The sequence below is a fragment of the Dendropsophus ebraccatus genome, chromosome 3, assembly GCF_027789765.1.
Source record: "Dendropsophus ebraccatus isolate aDenEbr1 chromosome 3, aDenEbr1.pat, whole genome shotgun sequence".
In the NCBI taxonomy this organism is placed as follows: domain Eukaryota; kingdom Metazoa; phylum Chordata; class Amphibia; order Anura; family Hylidae; genus Dendropsophus; species Dendropsophus ebraccatus.
This window is the reverse complement of record NC_091456.1, coordinates 51,801,977-51,827,085: the sequence shown is the minus strand read 5'-3', so window position 1 is coordinate 51,827,085 and position 25,109 is coordinate 51,801,977. Positions and strand designations below refer to the sequence as shown.

At 47.9% G+C, this 25,109-nt stretch overlaps 1 protein-coding gene across 3 annotated transcripts in view; it reads left to right on the top strand.

Annotated features, from left to right (window-relative positions):
- Window positions 1-25,109, top strand: part of AOPEP (aminopeptidase O (putative)) — a 310,178-nt gene that overhangs the window by 76,814 nt on the left and 208,255 nt on the right. For all 3 annotated transcript variants that reach the window (XM_069961757.1, XM_069961756.1, XM_069961758.1), the window contains exon 6: window positions 17,493-17,682. In XM_069961757.1, the coding sequence (XP_069817858.1) occupies window positions 17,493-17,682 (190 nt within the window). The remainder of the gene's footprint in view (window positions 1-17,492; window positions 17,683-25,109) is intronic.

Here is a 25,109-nt window from a genome sequence, read left to right as displayed (position 1 = left end):
ATTATATTCCATGTTTGCCATATTGAGCATTGCTGTTTTCTACCGCTCTTCTGAGAAATCTCTGCTGGATGACCTGATCCTTGACTGACAAAACTCTGACATAGAGAGAGTGAGAGTGTTTCCATTTCTGCATCCCTAGTCCTGGGCGGTTGGGATGTTTTACCTAGTTTTTGCTTTTTGAACAGTTTTTTAATACATTATGTCTATGCTTGACTAAAGGGGGACCTGGGAACATCACAAGGAGTCTACCTCGATGCTGTAGCTTTCTGTAGGCACTGCTTTCCTTGGAGTGCTGAAAAACTGGTATGAAGACACTGGTTGCATATAACGCCATTTGTGTGAAGCTATTCGTGTGAAAAATTGTTAACTTAGTATTTGCTGAAATAAAGTTCATAAAAAATATAAGACCAAATCGATTCAATATGTTTATGTGGAGGTCGGCTGTGCTTCTTTATAGCGCTATATCTGAATGTAAGCAATTAATGCACGTCACAAACATAATGGGGGAGATTGCCCCTAGCAACCAATCAGATTCCACCTTTCATTCCTCACAGACTCTTTGGAAAATGAAAAGTGGAATCTGATTGGTTGCTAGGGGCAACTGGGACAGTTTCACTTTACACCATGTTTGATAAATCTCCCCCAATGTTTATACCTTTTCATTGGTTAGTGTTTAGGGACATATGCCTTGGTATCCTGTAGCTTCATTGTTGTTTTAAGGCAATGGATGGTGGTTGTTCACCTTACTTATTTTAAATTCATATTAGTAGTAATTTGTTTTTTTTACATGTGTTTTTTTTTTTTAATAAACCATTCCAAGTGGTGGCAAGGTGATTTATTAAACCCCAAAGAGTCCAGTCCATGGTGCCCAGCTATTTCTGAGTCATCTACCATCTACATTAATGCATATAAAGAAATATAAAATGTCTTAATCCATACCCCTTCCCTTAATCGATCCTCTACCTTGACTCTACTTAACCGATGTGTCATTTTTAAACTTTAGGCCCCGTTCCCACTGAGCAAAAGTAGCTGAATTGTCAGAAACTTACCTGATCCCATGCAGGCACCATCCTTTCTGCCTGTCCCTTTCCTGCTCTTACTGTTACATTGATCCTGGAAACGCTCTTCTACTTTGTCAGAGAAACAGGTATATGGCGATCAGGCAATTAGGAGGCAGAAGCGCCAGACCGGTCAGGTCAGTTACTAGCATTCCATGCCTCCTTAGCCTCTGTGTATTCAATCAGGATGCCTGCGGGCCACAGACACTTGAGATTTCCCAGCTTTCTTGGTATCCTGATTTCCAGCCAGTGTTTGACATTGCAATTTAGACCTGACTATGACATTCCTGGTATTAACCTAGCCTGTCCAACCTGCTTTCTCCATCTGTCTTTCTTGGCTGAGTTTCCAGATCCTAATTTGACAAATGCATTATTGATTTTGTTTTAATAAAATGGGCACAATTGGTTATACTACAGAGGCGTAGGTATTTACACGATGATAAACTGTGCAGCAACCTCCAGTTGTTGCCTGCTATGTTATATTGACGGATTTATTAGTATTCAAGAATTCTACTCCTGAACAATAGATGCAAAGATTAATTAGATGAGTAAAAGTGCTAAGAGATATATGAATCTCAAGGTCAGCCATTTTTGCTGACCCATTCCCAGCAATGTAAGTAGTGTGGCATCTGCTTATAATGTCCTGATTGGTCTTCATTGTATTTCAGACTTTGGAAAACATTTACTGTTATGGGCATCCTTATTACTTATTGAAGCAACTTGCTCCTTTACTTACTTGCATTCAAGAGAACAGAATTAAAGCTTTTCCCAATAAATTCAATACTAAGGTAGCCACAATTGCTTCAAGCCTAGGGGAGTTCTGATCCATCATGCACTTCCTCCACCTGGAGAAGTAAAGGTTCAATCTTCAGAGGGGACAAGGTCCTCTTTACCATGACAACAGTGGATCTGTGGAACAGTCTAACAAAGGATCTAGTCACAGCAAAAACAGTGGAGAGCTTTAACCCCTTAACGACAAGGGGCATACATTTACGCCCCCACAGCCTGGGCCTTGGCACAAACGGGCCTACATGTATGCCCTGCCGGCCTATGAAGCGGGCTCACGAGCTGAGCTCGCCCCATAACGGGTAGGACCGACTGCTATCTGCAGCCAGGCCCTCACCCTCAATGGCGGGCTGCCACTATTGCCCGCCATTAACCCCTTAAATGGCGCATCTCCGGACACTTACCGATTGGGACCCCCACAGCATGACCTGACTGACGGAGGTCTCTTACCTTCCTCCGTGCAGTCACGTCTTCACTCTTCTGATAGAGTCTGCCTCAGGCCACCAGAAGATCACAGATAACACTGATCCCTGCTATGCCATGGCATAGCAGTGATCAATGTATAGAATCCTAGGTATGTATGTATGTAAAAGTCCCCTAAGGAGACTATAAAAGTGTAAAAAAAAAAGTTTAGGCAGCACACTGATTGGCTGAGAGTGAAATCAGGGAGCCGAAGAAGCAAGAGGGAGCGCGGCCAGGTAATGTATTACCCTATCAGCTGTGGGTTAAGTGGGAAGGGGCTTTACATACTTGCAGCAGAATGAAATATCCGCTGTGAGAATGTATAGCCATAGAAAATGTCAGGAAACAGTACTGCAGTAGGTTTAGACAAGTTCTTAGAACAAAATGGCACTAATACATATGTATACAATCTACCCATCTTCCTTCCATCCCCTCCTTGGTTGAACTTGATGGACATTTTTTCAACCATAAAAACTATGCAACTATGCCGCCTGCTAAAGAGAATTCTTTCGAATATAAATAAAAGCAGTGCCCAGCTCTTACCATACTTCTTATAGGCTATATAGGCTTCTGTCAGTCTAAAAACAGTAGTCACGGAGCCACCATCTTTCAGTAAGCATTGGTCCTTGAATTGGGTTCCATACTAAGCACTTATGAACTATCCTGTGAACATGCCATAAATGTATAAGATGAACATATCTTAAAGGGGTACTCTGGGCTGGGGTCATTTTTATTGTACGGCCGGGGAGAGGGTGGATATAGAGGCTGCCGGTCACTTACCTCTCCGGTTCCAGTGCCGGGTCCCTGATCGCGCCACCCCGTTCTCCCGTCCGGCTGCCGTTTCCTGGTCTGAGCTGTGGCTTGAGACATGACGTCTCAAGGCAGCTTAGCCATTTAGCGGTCATAGCGGAGTCCTGCCTCGGTGCCTAAATGGCTGTGCTGCCTTGAGATGTTACATTTCAAGCCGCAGCTCAGACCAGGAAGCTGCAGCTGGACAGGAGAATGGGGCGGTGTGATCTGGGACCCGGTGCTGGAACTGGGGAGGTAAGTGACCAGCCGCACCTATATCCACCCCCTACCAGCTGTACAATAAATATGACCCCAGCCCGGAGTACCTCTTTAAGTTGTTGCAAATAATGGTAAATTGTAACCTTGAAGGTGTTATTGTAAGATGTTTTCATTCAGATCCTCCTATCTAGCTGCAATTATTCATATATAGTAATGCATATCTGTTTGCTGATGCATAACCCGTGGCTTCAAATTAGAGGTCTAATATAGTGAGAAATGAGGTGCCGTCGCTGAATGTGACTTTTGTTCTGTATTTAACACATTAGTATGTTGACATTTGTCACTGGTGGATTTCATTATTTGCTGAAAGGGTATTAGAGGGCTTGACAGCATGAATGGTTTGTCCTACAGTCTTTGAGAATTGATAAAGGCATCTTTGTTCTGAAAGCAAAAGCATAACAGACATCTTATTGATGGTCACAAACACACATACATACATAGCGAAACGTTGTGTCTCATACACACACATGCTGTAAAAGATTACGCAAACGTCATCTATTGAATATATTTTAATGCTGACCAAATAATAATAATCGTTAATAATCTGCACTAAAATTATGGCTGCGTTCACACTACGTATATTTCAGTCAGTATATGTATATTTCAGTCAGTGTATTTCAGTCAATATTGCAACCAAAACCAGGAGTGGATTGAAAACACAGAAAGGATCTGTTCACACAATGTTGAAATTTAGTGGATGGCCGCCATTTAATGGCAAATATTTGCTGTTATTTTAAAACAACGGCTGCTATATTGAAATAATGGCCGTTATTTACTGTTATATGGCGGCCATCTACTCAATTTCAACATTGTGTGGACAGAGCCTTTCTGTGTTTTTAATCCACTCCTGGTTTTGGTTGCAATACTGACTGAAATATACTGACTGAAATATACGTAGTGTGAACGCAGCCTATGGCTGGGTTCACACTACGTATATTTCAGTCAGTATTGTGGTCCTCATATTGCAACCAAAACCAGGAGTGGATTAAAAACACAGAAAGGATCTGTTCACCCCGTACATTCATAATACATAAGAGGAATATAATTTAGATGCAAAGTGTACATTTTTGTATGTAGACTTCCAATGCAATTTGTGCACAAGGTGATGGGAACTTTTCCTTATTGTAAATATACATGTTTGCACACGGGTGCTTAAAGGGCCTCATGGGAATGCTAACATGAAAAGAAAAACAACTGAGAAATGGGAAAATCACTGAAATCTGGCTTTGATTGACAGAGGCTTGTGTATGTGAGAATTAACTTGTCTGTCAGTATATTTATTGTTGATGCTGTCTAAAAGTTTAAGGGAAGCTCAGTGGGGAATCCATCAACGCACCCACAACATGTAACATTTGTACAGTAAAGAAAAAAAATATATAAACCAACACGGCAACTGTGCGTGTTACTTATCTGTTTTATAGCTTTTCTATATGGATAAAATAGTAGATTTAAGCTCTTACAGCAACTAGCCAACAGCATTTATAGGCAGGAAATAGGACGGACAAATGTGCAAGACAATACTGATACCAAGGTGGCAGGGATACCCTCAGGGATGTCTCCTACTGAGTTATTGACTCTAAAGTACTATGCAGAGGATCACAGAAAGCCAAGTTCGCTATAATTATCCCTCTAGTAAAGATTAAATAGAAATTCTTTCCTCCACATAGAACAGTAAGTAGCTTGATTAAGGTCAAAATAAAAGAAAAACTAATTAAAGTAGCAGCTATGTGTTATTACATTACTGACTATGGACTCCGCAGGTTTTCTCAGAAAATAGCTTTTTACTTAATGTGTAACAGTAACTATACAATATAATGTTAAGAAACATGTTTTATATAATAATGTAAATATTGCCACAGACATCTATGCTTTTATCTTATGTGGCATGCAATGTACATCTCTCTGTACCGAGATTAAGTTCTTTGTAACCTAAAGTCTGTGGACACCTTTAGGCTATGTTCACACAGCATATATTTTCTTTTAATCACAGCCATTGTTGCAAATTGCTACACCAGCCTTGATTAATAGAAAATGTACGTTGCATTGAAGTCAGAGGGAATCCTGCTGGGACTCCAAGCGGCCGCAGAAAAACTGACATGTCGGGTTTTTTTGCGGCCGCTATTCATTGAATAGCAGCCGCATAACACTGACAGTTCACAAATATAAAGGGCCGATCCGGCCGCAAAAAACTGTGCTATTGTGAATTGGGATTCAACAGAAATGAAGTTCATCTGTCCGGGACTGCATTACCGTCCGGGATGATCCTCCCTGACACTGGCCATTTTGTGACAGCACATGTGATGTGATATTTCACTTGGAATCCTTTGAAAGTGCTGTTATCTTCTTTGTTTTGCACTTATGACCTTTTGGTTTGGTGAGACGTGCACCCACTTGCAATAACATTATTTCTTATCTGTGCTGTGCTTTTTCCTTTTAAGCCTACACTAAGACCCATTGATTCCAATGTATCCGCATCATAGAGGGGAGGGCGGAATCCTCCCACTGGGGGCAGGCAAGCCCGCCTCCAGTGCTTCACTCCCGGCCGGTGCTCGGGAATAGAACAGCGTCGTACGTGGGAACCAGGACCTTGGCACTGGCTTTCCCGTGCCGGTCTATCCATGTGCAACACTTATAGCGAATGTACTGATTCTACATTCGTTTTAACCTCTTAAGGACCGGGCCAGTTTCCATTTTGGCACTTTTGTTTTTTCCTCCCTGTGCTTAAAAAGCCATAGTGCATAGTCAATACTATTACAATGACATGTAACTTGTGTAGCTTTAATTTTATTTGATGGCTTTTAAAAAATTAAAATCTTTTTTAAAAAATAAATGTTCTTTAAAATTGCTCTATGACCATGCTTATTTTTGGTCTATGGTGTTGTGTGAGGTGTCATTTTTTGCGCCATGATCTGTACTTTCTATCGGTACCTTGTTTGCATATATGCGACTTTTTGATCACATTACAATTTTTCTGGATTTGATGCGACCAAAAATGCGCCATTTCGCATTTTGGAATTTTTTTTGCGATTGCGCCGTTTACTGTGCTAGATCAGGTATATGAAAATGTAATAGTTCGGGTGATTAGGCACGTGGCGATACCAAGTATGTTTGTTTATTTGTTTATAAAATGGGAAAAGGGGGGTGATTTAAACTTTTATTAGGGGAGGGGATTTTTTTTTTTTTTTTTTTTTTAAACATTATTTTTTTTTACACATATACTAGAAGCCCCCCTGGGGGACTTCTAGTATAAGTACACCGATCTCTCATTGAGATCTATGCAGAATAAATATACTGCATAGATCAATGAGATTGATCAATAGCAATAGATAGAGCAATAGAATGCCTAGCCGGGATCAGCGCCATTACAGGGTAGACCCTGGCCGGGTAAAGATTCGGGGATCGCTCCTCCGTCATCACGTCGCAGGGGGGCAATCCCCCCCTAGACACCCTTGGTCATTAAGGGATTAAAGGGGTTATCCAGGATTAGAAAATGATATCTGCTTTCTACCTGGAGCTGCGCTTTTGTCCTCTAGTTTGTGTGTGGTATTGCAGCTCAGTTCTATTGAATGAAAGGGCCATGTTGTAATACCACACACTGCATAAAGACAAGAGTGGTGTCTTTTTGGAAGAAACCATCTATGATTTTTTAATCTTCTAATATCTTTTGTCTTCCAATGCATTTCAAAAAAATCGATCGGAAGTATTCCCTTTATGCTGACTGGAATAATGCACTGTAGTACACTGTTGCAGTGTATTTAAAGAGGTTGGCCACCCCAGCAGCGATAACAGTGGCTGGCCGCTGGTGACGTGTCAATTCTTTGGGCAGGCGGCGGATCGAGCTTGAGAAATGCATTGTCAATGGGGCAGACTGAACTTCAAGTGGAGGGCATTGGTGTTTAAATATCTATTTTATTGTATATATGAAATATATCCAGAATAAGTCCAGTGTCCAGGTCACTGACAATGTGCTTTGGGCATTTTTACATCTAGAATATGAGACATGTAAACTGGATTCTTGTTACTTACTGCAAAGCTTGTATACAGCAAGTGTCTGTACACACCCTGTCCTGGCGGCCAAGTATTAGTCACTTAACCACTGAAATAGTAGAACATGTAATAGTGTAATATTGTTTGTCTTGGAAATCGGTCGCAATTTACCTGTACTTTACGTGTTCTTTGTGGAACATTTCTCATGTGGGTGCTAGTTTATTAGGTATCAAGTGCCTTATTAATACCTTGCCAAGAGGCGACAATTGAGCCAGCGGCATGCATGGAATGTTTTTTACAAGGTGCATGTCTGCGGTTGTCTTTCTATGTTTCTAGAGGAAATCATGCTCTGCTTACATTTATGTAAGAGAAAACATCACAGATCTACTGTACATATTGAGGGAACATTTCCTTATGATTCTCACAAAAATGACCATGAGTCAGAACGTATATACGAGGTGACACCATGCATACTTGACAAGCTTCTCTATTTGAGAGTCCATTCAAATGGACAGGATCTGCAACAGCCTTGATTTTACAGATTGTATGCTCCAGGTATCAATGTAAGGGGTGGGTTCAGACTACAGAATCTGCTCGGATAGGCTCTGGCGGATTCCGTCACTCGTACCCGTTCACGGCGGTGTGCATGTCCTGTGGCTCAATAGACATTCCGCATTCCACCGAAAGAAGTGACATGTCAATTCTTTCAGCGGAATGTGAAATCCGCCCTAGCACAGAATGGTGACTATGGGACAGGCGAAGACGCACGCGACTGTGAGCGGGTACAAATGACGAAATCCGCTGGAACTTATCCGCGTGGATTCCGTAGTCTGAACCCACCCTTACTAAGTGACTATACATGCCATAAAATCTGCAGCTTCAGATCAGTAACATTAAATCTGCTGCAGATCCTGTACATGTAAATGGGCCCTGGAGCAAGGTTTAGAGGGAACCAATCTGCATGATTGTGCTGATATGATTCCCAGCTGCACCCTATATATCTACTGTGCAGCTCCCCAAGCATACCAGCTGTGTCTGCAGCAGGAGCTTTACCTCAGGGACTAGTCAAGGGCAGTTCTCTGCTCAGATGACTAGTGGCTGCCCCTCTCCTGACCTCTTGACTCACAATAAAACACCTTTTTCCTGATGTAAAGATGCTGCTGCAGATGCGGATGGTATGCTAGGGAAGCTGCACAGTAGATCTATAGCACAATGGTACTGATAGGTTTCCTTTAGGTGGTGTGGTAAGAGTGGTGAATTAAGTTTGGCTGGAGTTTAATGGAGGGTCAGTGTGACTGGGGGCATCAGATGGCGTAAGGAAGATGTTGGTGAGTTATAAGGTTGGTTCTAGGTCTCATTTAGTTTTGGGGCTAAAGTGCTATTGTCTAGCACAAGTACTGAACATGCTCAGTCTAAGATGGGTCAGTCCAGTGGCGTAGCTACCATGGGGGCAGGGCAGGCACTTGCTATGGGGCCCCAGCTTCAGAGGGGCCCAGCCTTGCCTGGCCTGTCTCCCCTGTCTCCATGGTGCTACAGCACTGACAGCAAAACACACTGTCAGGCAGCTGAAGGGAGCATCTGCAACCCCCTCTCAAGCACCTCTGCACCTCCCCCTGACACAGACTCAGGGCGTCCTGCATCAGTGTCCCCCTCTCCACAAGTGATAATAGTCCCCGGTGGGTTCCGATAAGCTCCGCCCCCACCACGACAAGCCCCGCCCCCAGCGCGTGGGATATTAGCTCACCGAAACAGGATCTGAGGAGACGAGACAGCCTGAAGGATGGTAACTATCACTGCTAGCTTCCCAGCATCCTGTATAATGGGGGTCACTCAGCTTCCTGTAAAATGGGATCACTCAGCTTCCCTGGCATCCTGTATAATGGGGGTCACTCAGCTTCCCAGCATCCTGTATAATGGGGGTCACTCAGCTTTCCCTGGCATCCTGTATAATAGGGTCACACAGCTTCCCAGCATCCTGTATAATGGGGTCACACAGCTTCCCACCATCCTGTATAATGGGGTCACTCAGCTTCCCTGGCATCCTGTATAATGGGGTCACCCAGCTTCCCAGCATCCTGTATAATGGGGTCACCCAGCTTCCCAGCATCCTGTATAATGGGGGTCACTCAGCTTCCCAGCATCCTGTATAATGGGGGTCACTCAGCTTTCCCTGGCATCCTGTATAATGGGGTCACACAGCTTCCCAGCATCCTGTATAATGGGGTCACACAGCTTCCCACCATCCTGTATAATGGGGTCACTCAGATTCCCTGGCATCCTGTATAATGGGGTCACCCAGCTTCCCACCATCCTGTATAATGGGGGTCACACAGCTTCCCAGCATCCGGTATAATGGGGTCACACAGCTTCCCAGCATCCTGTAATGGGGGTCACCCAGCTTCCCAGCATCCTGTATAATGGGGGTCACCCAGCTTCCCAGCATCCTGTATAATGGGGGTCACCCAGCTTCCCATCATCCTGTATAATGGGGTCACACAGCTTCCCTGGCATCCTGTATAGTGGGGGTCACCTGGCATCCTGTATAATGGGGGTCACCCGGCTTCCCTGGCATCCTGTATAATGGGGGTCACCCGGCTTCCCTGGCATCCTGTATAATGGGGGTCACTCAGCTTCCCTGGCATCCTGTATAATGGGGTCACTCAGATTCCCTGGCATCCTGTGTAATGGGGTCACTCAGTTTCCCTGGCATCCTGTATAATGGGGGCACTCAGCTTCCCTGGCATCCTGTATAATGGGGGTCACTCGGCTTCCCTGGCATCCTGTATAATGGGGTCACTCAGATTCCCTGGCATCCCGCATAATGGGGTCGCTCAGCTTCCCTGGCATCCTGTAAAATGGAGGTCACCAGCTTCCCTGGCATCCTGTATAATGGGGTCACTCAGCTTCCATGGCATCCTGTATAATGGGGTCAGCAGCTTCCCAGGCATCCTGTATAATGGGGTCACTCAGCTTCCCTGGCATCATGTATAATGGGGTCACTCAGCTCCCCTGGCATTCTGTATAATGGGGTCAGACAGCTTCCCTGGCATCCTGTATAATGGTGTCAGACAGCTTCCCTGGCATCCTGTATAATGGGGTCAGACAGCTTCCCTGGCATCCTGTATAATGTGGTCAGACAGCTTCCCTGGCATCCTGTATAATGGGGTCACTCAGCTTCCCTGGCATCATGTATAATGGGGTCACTCAGCTCCCCTGGCATCCTGTATAATGGGGTCAGGCAGCTTCCCTGGCATCCTGTATAATGGGGTCAGGCAGCTTCCCTGGCATCCTGTATAATGTGGTCAGACAGCTTCCCTGGCATCCTGTATAATGTGGTCAGACAGCTTCCCTGGCATCCTGTATAATGGGGTCTCTCAGGGTCTTAAAGCAGCCCGCACCGCGCAGGTGTCTCAGAGCAGCCTGCTACCCCTCACCCCCACCCCAGGGCACAGCGTTTTAGAGCTACCGAAGGGGGGACAGCACCATATCGACGGGACAGGTGAGTATGTTTGGCAAAAAAGTGTATGGGGCCCCATGATTCCTAGTTACACCCCTGGGTCAGTCTTTAACCTCTTAAGGACCCATGATGTACCGGTACGTCATGGATCGCTTTCACTTAAGGACCCATGACGTACCGGTACGCGGGCCCTTTAAACGTTCGCGTGGCGCTTCGGTAAAGATGGCTGCTGATTCTTACAGCAGCCATCTTCCTTTGTCACGTAGGGGGCAGTTTCCCTGCCCCCCGTGACAACGATCGCTGTAATTGGCCGATGACTTCTCATCGGCCAATCACAGCAATTTCCCCGTTTTCCGTGACCGGACCCCGGCACTAAGCTGTAATTGGTGCTATCCGAGACAGCACCAATCACAGCAGTGCCTGGGCATTACCTGCCCGTGGATCCGGCCCCCAGATCGCCCGTGATTGGCCGGTAACCACCAGCTGGCCAATCACGGGCGATCTTTACTACTACTCCCATCATCTCCTTCTCAGCTTGCCGGAATCGTCGAGCTGAGAAGGAGATGATGGGAGTAGCGTGCAGTGAGCCCGGCGCCCGGTGCGTACCTGGTGTGTGCCGGGCGCTGAGTGCCTCCTCCTCCATCATGCTGCCTCCTCCTCCGCCTCCGTTCTGTCTCCAATGCAGGGAGATCAGCTAGCAGTTCCCTGCTGCTAGCTAATCTCCCTGTGTTGTGTCTCCTCCTCCCCCAGGCCCCCATTGCCACCCTCCCTCCCTGCTGCCACCCTGCCACCCTCCCTGCAGACACCCTCCCTGCTGACCCCCTCCCAGCCACCCACCCTCCCTGCTGCCACCCTCCCAGCCACCCTCCCTGCTGACCCCATCCCAGGCACCCAGCCTCCCTGCTGACCCCCTCCCAGCCACCCTCCCTGCTGACCCCCTCCCTGTCACCCACCCTCCCTGCTGACCCCATCCCAGGCACCCAGCCTCCCTGCTGACCCCCTCCCAGCCACCCTCCCTGCTGACCCCCTCCCTTCACCCACCCTCCCTGCTGCCACCCTCCCAGCCACCCTCCCTGCTGACACCCTCCCAGGCACCCAGCCTCCCTGCTGACCCCCTCCCAGCGACCCACCCTCCCTGCTGACCCCCCTCCCAGCGACCCACCCTCCCTGCTGACCCCCTCCCAGCCACCCTCCCTGCTGACCCCCTCCCAGCCACCCAACCTCCCTGCTGACCCCCTCCCAGTCACCTAACCTCCCTGCTGACCCCCTCCGAGTCACCCACCCTCACTGCTGAACCTCTCCCAGTCACCCACCCTCCCTGCTGACCCACTCCCAGTCAACCACCCTCCCTCCCTGCTGACCCCCTCCCAGCCACCCACTCTCCCTGCTGACCCCCTCCCAGGCACCCAGCCTCCCTGCTGACCCCCTCCCAGGCACCCAGCCTCCCTGCTGACCCCCTCCCAGGCACCCAGCCTCCCTGCTGACCCCCTCCCAGGCCCCCAGCCTCCCGGCTGACCCCCGCCCAGGCACCCAGCCTCCCTGCTGACCCCCTCCCAGGCACCCAGCCTCCCTGCTGACCCTCTCCCAGGCACCCAGCCTCCCTGCTGACCCCCTCCCAGGCACCCAGCCTCCCTGCTGACCCCCCTCCCAGCCACCCAACCTCCCTGCTGACCCCCTCCCAGGCACCCAGCCTCCCTGCTGACCCCCTCCCAGGCACCCAGCCTCCCTGCTGACCCCCTCACAGCCACGCTCCCTGCTGACCCCCTCACAGACACCCACCCTCCCTTCTGCCACCCTGGTGTGTGCCGGGCGCTGAGTGCCTCCTCCTCCATCATGCTGCCTCCTCCTCCGCCTCCGTTCTGTCTCCAATGCAGGGAGATCAGCTAGCAGTTCCCTGCTGCTAGCTAATCTCCCTGTGTTGTGTCTCCTCCTCCCCCAGGCCCCCATTGCCACCCTCCCTCCCTGCTGCCACCCTGCCACCCTCCCTGCAGACACCCTCCCTGCTGACCCCCTCTCAGCCACCCACCCGCCCTGCTGCCACCCTCCCAGCCACCCTCCCTGCTGACCCCATCCCAGGCACCCAGCCTCCCTGCTGACCCCCTCCCAGCCACCCTCCCTGCTGACCCCTCCCTGTCACCCACCCTCCCTGCTGACCCATCCCAGGCACCCAGCCTCCCTGCTGACCCCCTCCCAGCCACCCTCCCTGCTGACCCCCTCCCTTCACCCACCCTCCCTGCTGCCACCCTCCCAGCCACCCTCCCTGCTGACACCCTCCCAGGCACCCAGCCTCCCTGCTGACCCCCTCCCAGCGACCCACCCTCCCTGCTGACCCCCTCCCAGCGACCCACCCTCCCTGCTGACCCCCTCCCAGCCTCCCTCCCTGCTGACCCTCTCCCAGCCACCCAACCTCCCTGCTGACCCCCTCCCAGTCACCTAACCTCCCTGCTGACCCCCTCCGAGTCACCCACCCTCACTGCTGAACCTCTCCCAGTCACCCACCCTCCCTGCTGACCCACTCCCAGTCAACCACCCTCCCTCCCTGCTGACCCCCTCCCAGCCACCCACTCTCCCTGCTGACCCCCTCCCAGGCACTCAGCCTCCCTGCTGACCCCCTCCCAGGCACCCAGCCTCCCTGCTGACCCCCTCCCAGGCACCCAGCCTCCCTGCTGACCCCCTCCCAGGCACCCAGCCTCCCTGCTGACCCCCTCCCAGGCACCCAGCCTCCCTGCTGACCCCCTCCCAGGCACCCAGCCTCCCTGCTGACCCCCTCCCAGGCACCCAGCCTCCCTGCTGACCCCCTCCCAGGCACCCAGCCTCCCTGCTGACCCCCTCCCAGGCACCCAGCCTCCCTGCTGACCCCCTCCCAGGCACCCAGCCTCCCTGCTGACCCTCTCCCAGGCACCCAGCCTCCCTGCTGACCCCCTCCCAGGCACCCAGCCTCCCTGCTGACCCCTCCCAGGCACCCAGCCTCCCTGCTGACCCCCTCCCAGGCACCCAGCCTCCCTGCTGACCCCCTCCCAGGCACCCAGCCTCTTTGCTGACCCCCTCACAGCCACGCTCCCTGCTGACCCCCTCACAGACACCCACCCTCCCTTCTGCCACCCTCCCTCCCACCCTCCCTTCTGCCACCCTCCCTCCCACCCTCCCTTCTGCCACCCTCCCTCCCGCCCTCCCTTCTGCCACCCTCCCTTCCGGCTACCCTCCCTCCCGGCTACCCTCCCTCCCGGCTACCCTCCCTCCTGTTGCCACCCACCCTCTCCTGATTGCCACGCACCCTCTGTCACTGCTGCCACCCACCTTCTCCTGAGTGCCCCCTACCCTCTCCTGACTGCCACCCACCATCCCTGCTGCCACCCACCCTTTCCTTATTGCCACCCTCCCTGCTGCCACCTACCGTCCCTGCTGCCACCCACCCTATCCTGATTGCCACCCTCTCCTGAATGACACCCACTCTCCCTGTTGCCACCGCCTGTCCTGCCACCCTCTCCACTGCCACCCTCTCTTCTCTTACCCTCTCCCCTCCGTCCTGCCGCCTCTCTCCTGCCACCCAACCTCTCTGCTGCCACCACCTCCCTGCTGCCACCCGCCGTCCTGCCACCCTCTCCTCTTGCCACCCTCTCCCCTCTTCGCTGCCACCCTCTCTTCTCTTAGCCGTTCCCCTCCAACCTGCAACCCTCTCCTCTTACCCTCTCTCCTCTCCACTTACCCTCTCCTGCCACCCTTCCCTTTTTCCTGCCACCCTCACCCCTGGATCGGTGGTGAATAGTGTCCCCTGCCTCTGCCCTCTTCTTTTTTTTTTTTTTTTTTTTTTTTTTTTTTTTAGAGTAAATTTTCTTTTCCTTTTCCCCCGGTATACACCAAAGAAAAAAAAAAGTTTAATAAGACACACAAATAATAACACCCACTCTCCCTGCTGACCCCCTCCCAGCCACCCACTCTCCCTGCTGACCCCCTCCCAGCCACCCACCCTCCCTGCTGCCACCCTCCCTCCCACCACCCTCCCTCCCACCGTCCCTGCTGCCATCCACCCACCCACCCTCCCTGGAGATGATGGGAGTAGCGTGCAGTGAGCCCGGTGCGTACCTGGTGTGTGCTGGGCGCCGAGTGCCTCCTCCTCTGTGCTGCCTCCTCCTCCGCCTCCGTTCTGTCTCCAATGCAGGGAGATCAGCTAGCAGTTCCCTGCTGCTAGCTGATCTCCCTGTGTTGTGTCTCCTCCTCCCCCAGGCCCCCATTGTCACCCTGCCACCACCCTGCCACCCTCCCTGCCGCCACCCTGCCACCCTCTCTGCAGACCCCCTCCCTGCTGACCCCCTCCCTGCTGACCCCCTCCCAGCTGCCACCCTCCCTGCTGCCACCCTCCCAGCCGCCACCCTCCCTGCTGACCCCCTCCCAGGCACCCAGCCTCCCTGCTGACCCCCTCCCAGGCACCCAGCCTCCCTGCTGACCCCCTCCCACGCACCCAGCCTCCCTGCTGACCCCCTCCCAGGCACCCAGCCTCCCTGCTGACCCCCTCCCAGGCACCCAGCCTCCCTGCTGATCCCCTCCCAGGCACCCAGCCTCCCTGCTGACCCCCTCCCAGGCACCCAGCCTCCCTGCTGACCCCCTCCCAGGCACCCATTGTTACATTCCTCGAGGGGTGTAGTTTCCTAAATGGTGTCACTTTAGGGGTGTTTGTTAGGTTTTGGCACCCCAGAGCCTCTGCCAACCAGAAGTGGTACTTTAAAAATTGGGCAATTGTAAGGAGGCATCAAAATTCACTAGGCGCTCCTTTACATCTGAGGCTTGTGGTTGTGTCAAATAGCGCAATATGGCCACATATTGTAAATTTCTATAAACAGCAGACATGGGGCGATAAAAATTGGGGTGCATTTCTCTGGAAATAGGTTTTCTATTAAGAGATATTGGATCACAATATAATTTCTGCAAAGAAAATTGAAATTTTCAATTTTCTAACACACTTAGCTTTTATTTCTGTGACTCACCTAAAGGGTTAAAAAACTTTCTAGAATTGATTTTGAACAATTTGGGGGGTGCAGTTTCTGAAATGGGGTGCTTTGTGGGGCTTCATAAAATACAGCCCCCTCAAATCCACTTCAAACCTGAACTGGTCCCTTGAAAAATCAGATTTTGAAATTCTTGTGAAAATTTGGAAAAATGCTGCTAAACTTTGAAGCTTTCTATTGTCTTAAACAATTGAAGGCAAGTTTAATAAATGCCGCAAACATAAAGTAGACATGTTGCTAATGTTATTTCATATCTAATTTATGTGTCATATCCATTGTGCTTACAAGCAAAACATTTCAAAGTTAGAAAAATGCAATTTTTCTAAATTTTTCACGTTATTTGGGGTTTTTTCATAAAGATAGGCTGTCCTAAGTATCGACTCAATTTTACCAGAAATATAAAGTATAACATGTCACGAGAAAACAATCTCAGAATCAGCAGGATAGGTAAAAGCATCCCGAAGTTATTAGTGGATAAAGTGACACAGCTAATATTCCTGAAATTTGCTCCGGTCCTTAAGGCCATTTTCGGCTCCGTCCTTAAGGGGTTAAGGTGTGTTCTATTTAATATTTGTGGATCTTTATACCTGCTGTAATGTTTGGATTTAAGTGTATTTTTGAAATGTCAAAATAAAAATATGACGTTTTAAGAGTGACAAATATCAAATTGTTTTTTTTCCCATTAAATTACTAGTTGTACCAAGTCTTTCCCCACAAATATGCATATCAATCTGTCCAGCTTCTTCTGCTTTATTATATGCTGTCCATTAAAGGGGTAGTTCCCCAACAATTTTTTCTTTCACATGAACTGGTGCCGGAAGGTGCCAGATGTTTGTAATTTACTTATCAACTAATGTCCTGCAGTGGTGTATTCTTTCCAGTCTGACACTGCTTTCTGATGCTCCCTCTGTCCATGTCAGGAACTGTCCAGAGCAGTAGCAAATGCCCTTAGAAAACCTCTCCTGCTCTGGACAGTTCCTAACAATGACAGAGGTGGCAGCAGAGAGCATTGTTTCAGCATGGAAAGACTTGAGATTTTTCAATAGATGTAAATTACAAATCTCTGGCACTTTCTTGCACCAGTTGATTTGAAAGAATCCTAAGACTTTAGGATTATTTTATAATATAGATAGAAAATGGAAAATTAGAAACACCAGAATTAGATGTCACCAGGCATTCTTAAAAAATATATTTAACATAACAACATAGGTTATTTTCTGGTGACACATTCCCTAAGGCTTACAACTATATTAATGTTATGGAAGTTGCTGGGGAAGATTAATACTTAAGTCTAATGGTGAAAAACTGATGAACAGTAGATATATATATTTCTTGTAGAGGGTAACACAATATAGACAAAACAGTCTGGCACTGTAGATTTCCTTCTTCCTGCCAAACTATTATTAGCATAGACTGTTATATCTTTTCACAACAATGTAAGACATATACATATTGCTTAAGCATTCCACTTAAAAAGCTTGGATTTTTTTTTGTTAAATTAATATATATTGTGAGTTTGTGCCTGTGTTTTAAAACGGCTTGTCAGAACCTGGCATTCATATGTGAATAAAATTTGACAAAGCTAATAAAAAGGACATAATAGATGAAATATTCATGCTACAACAAGTTAATGTCTAATATGTAATTTGCTCTCAATTTTTTTTTACCCAGCCCACACATTATCTATCTATCTCAAAGTGTGCTGTCTGGGAGAAATCAGCTCTGTGTCTCACGTGTCTGCCACGAAATTGCACATGCTTGGTTTGGGTTGGCCATTGGTGCACGTGATTGGACAGAGGAATGGATAAGTGAAGGATTTGCCACACATCTAGAAGATGTATTCTTAGCAAAAGTCTTGAAGGTAACCATTTGCATTTATTGTAAAGCTTATGTGTAACAAAGCCTATTACTATAAAAAATTCTTGTTTGGGGTTATGATGCCCACCTCTTATCTGCTTAGAAAATTGGGGGAGAACAACACCCAATTCAAACTTACTGCTGGATATGCCTCATGCCATTTTCAGCAATAGAACAATTGCCCTCCTGGTCATATTGTTATGGCTCATGTTGCATCGGAGAAAACACCTAATCTCCTTTACATTTTTTGTTTTTTTTTCCAGACATAGTTTTTTTGTTTTTTAATAAATTCCCATTGGGGCTGCCCAGTGGAAAGTACTCTCTTCCTTCCTGCATTATCTGCATGGATAGTGCAGTAATGTGTGTATTTTATGTCAGAGTTAAAGAAGCAGTTCACTTTTTTTTTTTTTGCCCCCCCGGGTAGCCGCTGTCATGTATACTTACATAAGATGATCGGTGTCCCGTTCCCGTCGGTCAGTTCCGTCCCGCGGTGCCGTTCACATCGGGCGCGCGCTCACTTCCGCCGCCGCTGTGACTCCTCTTCTCTCCCTTGTCATTTGAACGCCGGAAGTCACGCGCTTCCATAGAGAATGCATGGAAGCGAGTGACTTCCGGCGTATAATCACTGGGCAGAGAAGAGGACTCGCAGCAGCCGGCGGAAGTGAGCGCGCGCCCGATGTGAACGGCACCGCGGGACGGAACTGACCGACGGGAACGGGACACCGATCATCTTATGTAAGTATACATGACAGCGGCTACCCGGGGGGGGCGAAAAAAAAAAAAAGTGAACTGCTTCTTTAATGGATAGAAAAGCCTCCATAAACTAATGCAATCTTTAGGAAGATACAGAGTACAGCCTTTTCCCCCAGAGACAATAGAATTACTGGGCGATCCACACAGACCTTTTATCAATTTGTGTAGTGTTGTCATCCTTCCTTTACTAGGCCTCCAAAAGTACAAGACTATAAAGCAGGGGTGGGGAACCTCCGGCCCGCGGGCCGCATCCGGCCCCTGTGACCTCCCGATGCGGCCCGCAGCTCCCCTGTGATGCTCGTCGCTCTGCTGGGGAAGAAGCCGGCATACACCGCATCCTCCGGTGTCTGTGACAGCTGGCGGACACCGGAGGATGCTGTCTGTGCCGGCTTCTTCCCCAGCAGAGCGGCGCGTGTCTTTAGTCTCTTGCGGGCCGCGCGCGATGACGTAATTTCATCGCGCGCCGCCTGCAGGAGAAGACCGGCACAGAGGACCTGGGACAGAAGAGGACATGGGCTGCGTGGGAGCGGAGGTAAGGTGAGTGGGATGTTTATTTTTTTATTTGGGGGTTAACTAGGATCCCAGGGACATGACTGATGGGGGGGGGGGGGACAACTAGGCTACCAGGGACATGACTGATGGGGGGGACAACTAGGCTACCAGGGACATGACTGATGGGGGGGGGGGGCAACTAGGCTACCAGGGACATGACTGATGGGGGGGACAACTAGGCTACCAGGGACATGACTGATGGGGGGGGGACAACTAGGCTACCAGGGACATGACTGATGGGGGGGGACAACTAGGCTACCAGGGACATGACTGATGGGGGGGGACAACTAGGCTACCAGGGACATGACTGATGGGGGGGGACAACTAGGCTACCAGGGACATGACTGATGGGGGGGACAACTAGGCTACCAGGGACATGACTGATGGGGGGGACAACTAGGCTACCAGGGACATGCCTGATGGGGGGGGGGGGGATAACTAGGCTACCAGAGACATGACTGATGGGGGGGGAATAACTAGGCTACCAGGGACATAACTGATGGGGGGGGGGAATAACTAGGCTACCAGGGACATGCCTGATGGGGGGGGGGAATAACTAGGATACCAGAGACATGACTGATGGGGGGGGGGGGGGGGAATAACAAGGCAACCCGGGACAAAACTGATGGGGGGGGTGTGACAACTAGGCTACCAGGGACATGCCTGATGGGGGTTAACTAGGCTACCAGGGACATGCCTGATGGGGGGGGGAATAACTAGGCTACCAGGGACATGACTGATGGGGGGGGGACAACTAGGCTACCAGGGACATGACTGATGGGGGGATAACTAGGCCACCAGGGACATGACTGATGGGGGAGACAACTAGGCTACCAGGGACATGACTGATGGGGGGGGAATAACTAGGCTACCAGGGACATGACTGATGGGGGGGGGGACAACTAGGCTACCAGGGACATGACTGATGGGGGGGGAATAACTAGGCTACCAGGGACATGCCTGATGGGGGTTAACTAGGCTACCAGGGACATGACTTGGGGGTTAACTAGACTACAAGGGGCATCACTGGGGGTTAACTACAATAGCAGGGGCACTAGGGGAACAATACTATGCCTTGTCCTGGGTGCTGCAAACCCCCGCTACTAACTGCCGCGCACGGTATGCGGCCCTCGAATGATTTTATTAATGCCCGACCGCCCTCGACATGGAAAAGGTTCCCCACCCCTGCTATAAAGTGAGCACAAGCCAAAAAGACAGAAATGGCTGCACATCGCACCCATGGTTACATAGTTACATAGTTAATACGGTTGAAAAAAGACACATGTCCATCAAGTTCAACCAAGGAGGGGATGAATACAGGGAAGGGGGAGGGGTGATAGGTTCTATACATATGCATTTATATTATTTTGGTCTAAGAACTTGTCTAGCCCTGCTTTGAAGCCCTCTACTGTTTTTGCTGTGACCAGATCCTGTGGTAGACTGTTCCACAGATTCACAGTTCTCATGGTAAAGAAGGCTTGTCGCCTCCGGAGATTGAACCTTTTTTTCTCCAGGCGGAGGCAGTGCCCTCTTGTCCTTTGAGGGGGTTTTACCTGGAACATCTTTTCCCCATATTTCTTGTAGGGGCCATTTATATATTTAAATAAGTTAATCATATCTCCCCTTAAACGTCTCTTCTCCAGACTAAACAAATGTAATTCTTTTAATCTCTCCTCATAACTAAGATGCTCCATTCCCCTTATTAGTTTAGTTGCCCGTCTTTGTACCCTCTCCAGCTCTAGAACATCCTTTTTATGAATCGGGTTCCAAAACTGGACAGCATACTCCAGATGAGGCCGCACCAAAGCTTTATAAAGCGGTAATATTATATCCCTGTCCCGTGAGTCCATGCCTGTTTTAATGCATGACAATATCCTGCTGGCCTTAGAAGAAGCTGACTGACATTGTGTGCTGTTCTGTAGTTTATTATCTACAAGTACACCCAGATCCTTCTCCATTAGCGACTCTCCCAGAGTAACTCCCCCCAGGACATATGATGCATGCGGGTTATTAGTACCCAGGTGCATAACTTTACATTTATCCACATTGAACCTCATTTGCCAAGTGGACGCCCAAACACTCAGTGTGTCTAAGTCATCCTGTAACATCTGCACATCCTCCATAGACTGTACTGTACTACAAAGCTTGGTGTCATCTGCAAAGATAGAAACATTGCTGTTAATTCCATTCTCAATATCATTAATAAACAAGTTAAACAGAAGAGGGCCCAGTACTGACCCTTGGGGCACACCACTTATTACCGGGGACCATTCGGAGTAGGAATCATTGACCACCACTCTCTGGGTACGATTATTAAGCCAGTTTTCAATCCAGTTACACATTAAATTTTCCAAACCGATAGACTTTAACTTACCCATCAGACGTCCATGAGGAACTGTGTCAAACGCTTTTGCCAATCACTGAATAAGACAGGACAGCATCTCAGTCAGTCAGCGAATATCAATAGTGACAGCCCGCTAAGCTAGTTACTGGCTGCTGTCCCATCTCAACCAGTGAGCTGTCACTCTTGAGACAAAACTAACAGCCTGCTCAGCCGATCACTGGCTGTGGAGCTGTCCTGTGTCAGTCAGTTACTGGCAGTGTCTGGAGGCAGCTGGAGACCATGGAGGAGGACATTAGGGGAGCGCGGACAAGTGGACATACCTTTTTTGTTGTTTTTAGATGTGCGGCCGCCATCTTTACTAACTTGTTCTAAACTTTTTCCAAAGTTCAAAACAAATTTTGGTTCAGAAAATTTAGTTTGCTTATCTCTACTGAAAACAGTTAGTGTCAGGATGAAGCAGAAGGAGAGATGAGGTTGGATCTCTTTACTTGTGACTCAATTGTACTATTTTTATGTTTTTAGTAACTTGCCAGAGCACACAAGCTTTGTCATTTTGCAATGGAACTTCATTTGACTGCGGGAATACTGAATAACTGTTTTAAAATAACATGTTTTGATATGTTAGTGTCTATATTTCCACTTGGAAGCACTGGTATCTGACTCACTTATCGTACTGTCACACTTTGGATCTAGGGCAGATCCGTGTTTATTGCCATCCCACAGTTCTGGCATTGGAAGCATGGTTGTTTGTTTCTTATAGAATCAAAATTAATGCTACTTTACATCTTGTCTCTTTAAGGATTCACGATTCGTTGTTTGAACTGACTTGTACATATTTTTCTTGCCATTTATGTAATGTAATATAGAACTGTTGTTATAACTTTCTACCTGTGCCTGTTTTGAATTTAAAAAGCACTCTTAATTTTCCAACTCTTACTGCAGTTATATACCATTCACTCACGTTAAAATATGTTGTAATATTAAAATATGTTCTGCTGTTTTATGAGTGCTTTATTATACTGTAAATGCCCTTACACTAAAATCCATACATTATGTATTTCCATGCAGAATTGGTAAATATCATGTGACCCAAGAACTTGAACTATAGCACTTCATGTATTTTACTCTTACTATGAGACAGCTTAATAAATGTCCACCATTGATTTGCTTTATTTAAACTGGTTTGTATAAAACTCACGAAAACTTTCCTTATAATCTCCAAGATTTCTAAACGCAAAAACTGCAGATCAGGATCCCAAAATAATTCCAACCCAAACCTAATCCTTAAAGCGTAACTGTCATGTTTTTTTTTATTGCAGAAATCAGTAGTATAAGCGATTTTAAGAAACTCTGTAATAGGTTTCATCAGCCAAAAAAGCCTCCTTCTGTACTCAAGAAGCAATTTCCCAGCCTCCCCCCCTGACTTCTTATCTGTGCATTATCAGGCAAACATGTCTTCATTACAGAGAAGCCAGTGAAGACGGGCTCTGCTCTCTCCATTGTAAGCCTATGAAGGGGAAGGGGCTGAGGGAGATAAGGGAGCAGGAAGAGGTGACATGAAGGTCAGCTGTTTGTAGACTGTCTGGGCACCTAAAACGCTGGATTCAGGTGTCAGAAAGGTCAGTGCTTATCTATGAACTTACTGAGAGAAGATTGCAGGGTGTTGTGCTTTGCAGAAATCCTCCGTGCTCAGTCACTCCTAACAGCCCCTCCCCTCTCCATAGCCACATAATGGAGACAGAAATCCTGCTTTATTTGATGTGAGGGGGGAGGCTGGGAGACTGCTTTTTCACTACAGAAGGAAACACTTTTAGTACATAAAACCTATTACAGAGTTTCTTAAAATCGCTTGTACTGTTGATATTTAATGTTTTCAGAAAAATGGCCCTGAAATGACAGTTACGCTTTAAAATGTATTCAGACCCCAGACAAGACATTAAAGGAGAAGTCCGGCAAAATTTTTATTAAGATGTTGTATTGCCCCCTAAAAGTTATACAAATCGCCAACATACACTTCTTAAGATAAATGGTTATAAAGTGCTTTTTCCCTGCACTTACTACTGCATGAAGGCTTCACTTCCTGGATAAAATGGTGATGTCACTTCCTGGATAACATGGTGATGACCCGACTCCCAGGGCTGTGGCTGCTGGAGAGGATGATGGCAGAGGGATGCTCTTTGTCCCTCAGTGTCCCCCTGCCATCATCCTCTCCAGCAGCCACAGCCCGCACAGCTCTGGGAGGTGGGTCGTGACATCACCATTTTATCCAGGAAGTGAAGCCTTGATGCAGTAGTAAGTGCAGGGAAAAAAGCACTTTATAAGCTTTTCCCATAATAAGTGTATATTGGTGATTTGTATAACTTTTGGGGGGCAATACAATACTTTAATAAAAAATGTAAAAGTAACCCAGAGCAGTCTCTTAAAATAAATTAAAAATCAATGACAATCGATCTGCAGAGTCTAAATAGTTGGCATCTCCATTTCTAACCACAGTCTGCCAGTTGTGTACTCTAGCTGTAGATGTAGAGCAGGGGTGTTAAACTCAAATACACAGTGGGCCAAAATTAAAAAACTGGACATAATCACGGGCCAATCTTGATAATTATTCAAGTGCGAATGGGGCAGTCCTGGCACTGTCAGAGCAGCATGTGGTGTTCCTGGCGCTGTTAGTGCTGTGCACAATGATAAATGACATGATAAATTGCTATGACATGATTAAACCCCAACCCATGTAATAGCCAACCCCCCCTCCCAATATTGCCCCATGTAGTGACCAACCTAACCAAAACTGCCCCACATATTAATCAGCCCTCCCAATAGTGCCCAAACAGTAGCCAGCCCCCCAAGTGTCCCATGTAGTAGCCAGCCCTCCCCAATAGTCTCATAGTAACCAGCCCTCCCTAATAGCCTCATATAGTAGCCAGCCCTCCCCCATAGTCTCTTTTACAGTAGCCAGCCCTTTCCTATAGTATGTTATATAGTAGCCAGCCCTCTCCTTTAGTATGTTATATAGTAGCTAGCCCTCCCCATAGTCTCTTACATAGTAGCCAGCCCTCCCCCATAGTCACTTATATAGTAGCCAGCCCTCCCCCATAGTCTCTTATGTAGTAGCCAGCCCTCCCCTATAGTCTCTTATATAGTAGCCAGCCCTCCCCATATCATAATCTAATGCGATATCGGCGGGCCAGATGCAATTTAATTTGTGAATTGGCTGGCGGGCCAAAAATAATGGCACTGCGGGCCAGAGTTTGACATGACTGATGTAGAGGATACTTCTTGTCAATGCTGTAGACATGAAAAGATCTGTGATGCAGGTATAAAAAGATCTCTATACTCTTCACTAACCCTTTAATGGTACAGGAAAGTTAAAGATTTTGACAATTTTCATTATTAAAAAAAACATTCCAGAAAAGGAATAAAAAAAGGAAAATAATTTACTTGCATATCATAGGAATTTGGCAAGGGTACATACTGTCAAAAATCCTATCTACACCGAAAAGAATCTTAAGTTTTCTGACCTGTATAACTTTTCTATGTTTTTGTCTACAAAGCTGTGGGGCCCTTACTTTTGCACCATAATATGTAGCTTTCATGTGTACCATGTGTATTTTGTTCCATTTTTTTGTGTGACCAAAATAACACAATTTGATATTTTTTACATCTACGCATTTTGCCATGCGGTTTCATTAACATATTTTAATAGTTCTGATGTTTCTGCACACGGCAATAACAAACATGTTTGTTTTTTTAGGGTATATTCACACGAACGGGCTCGCAGCGAG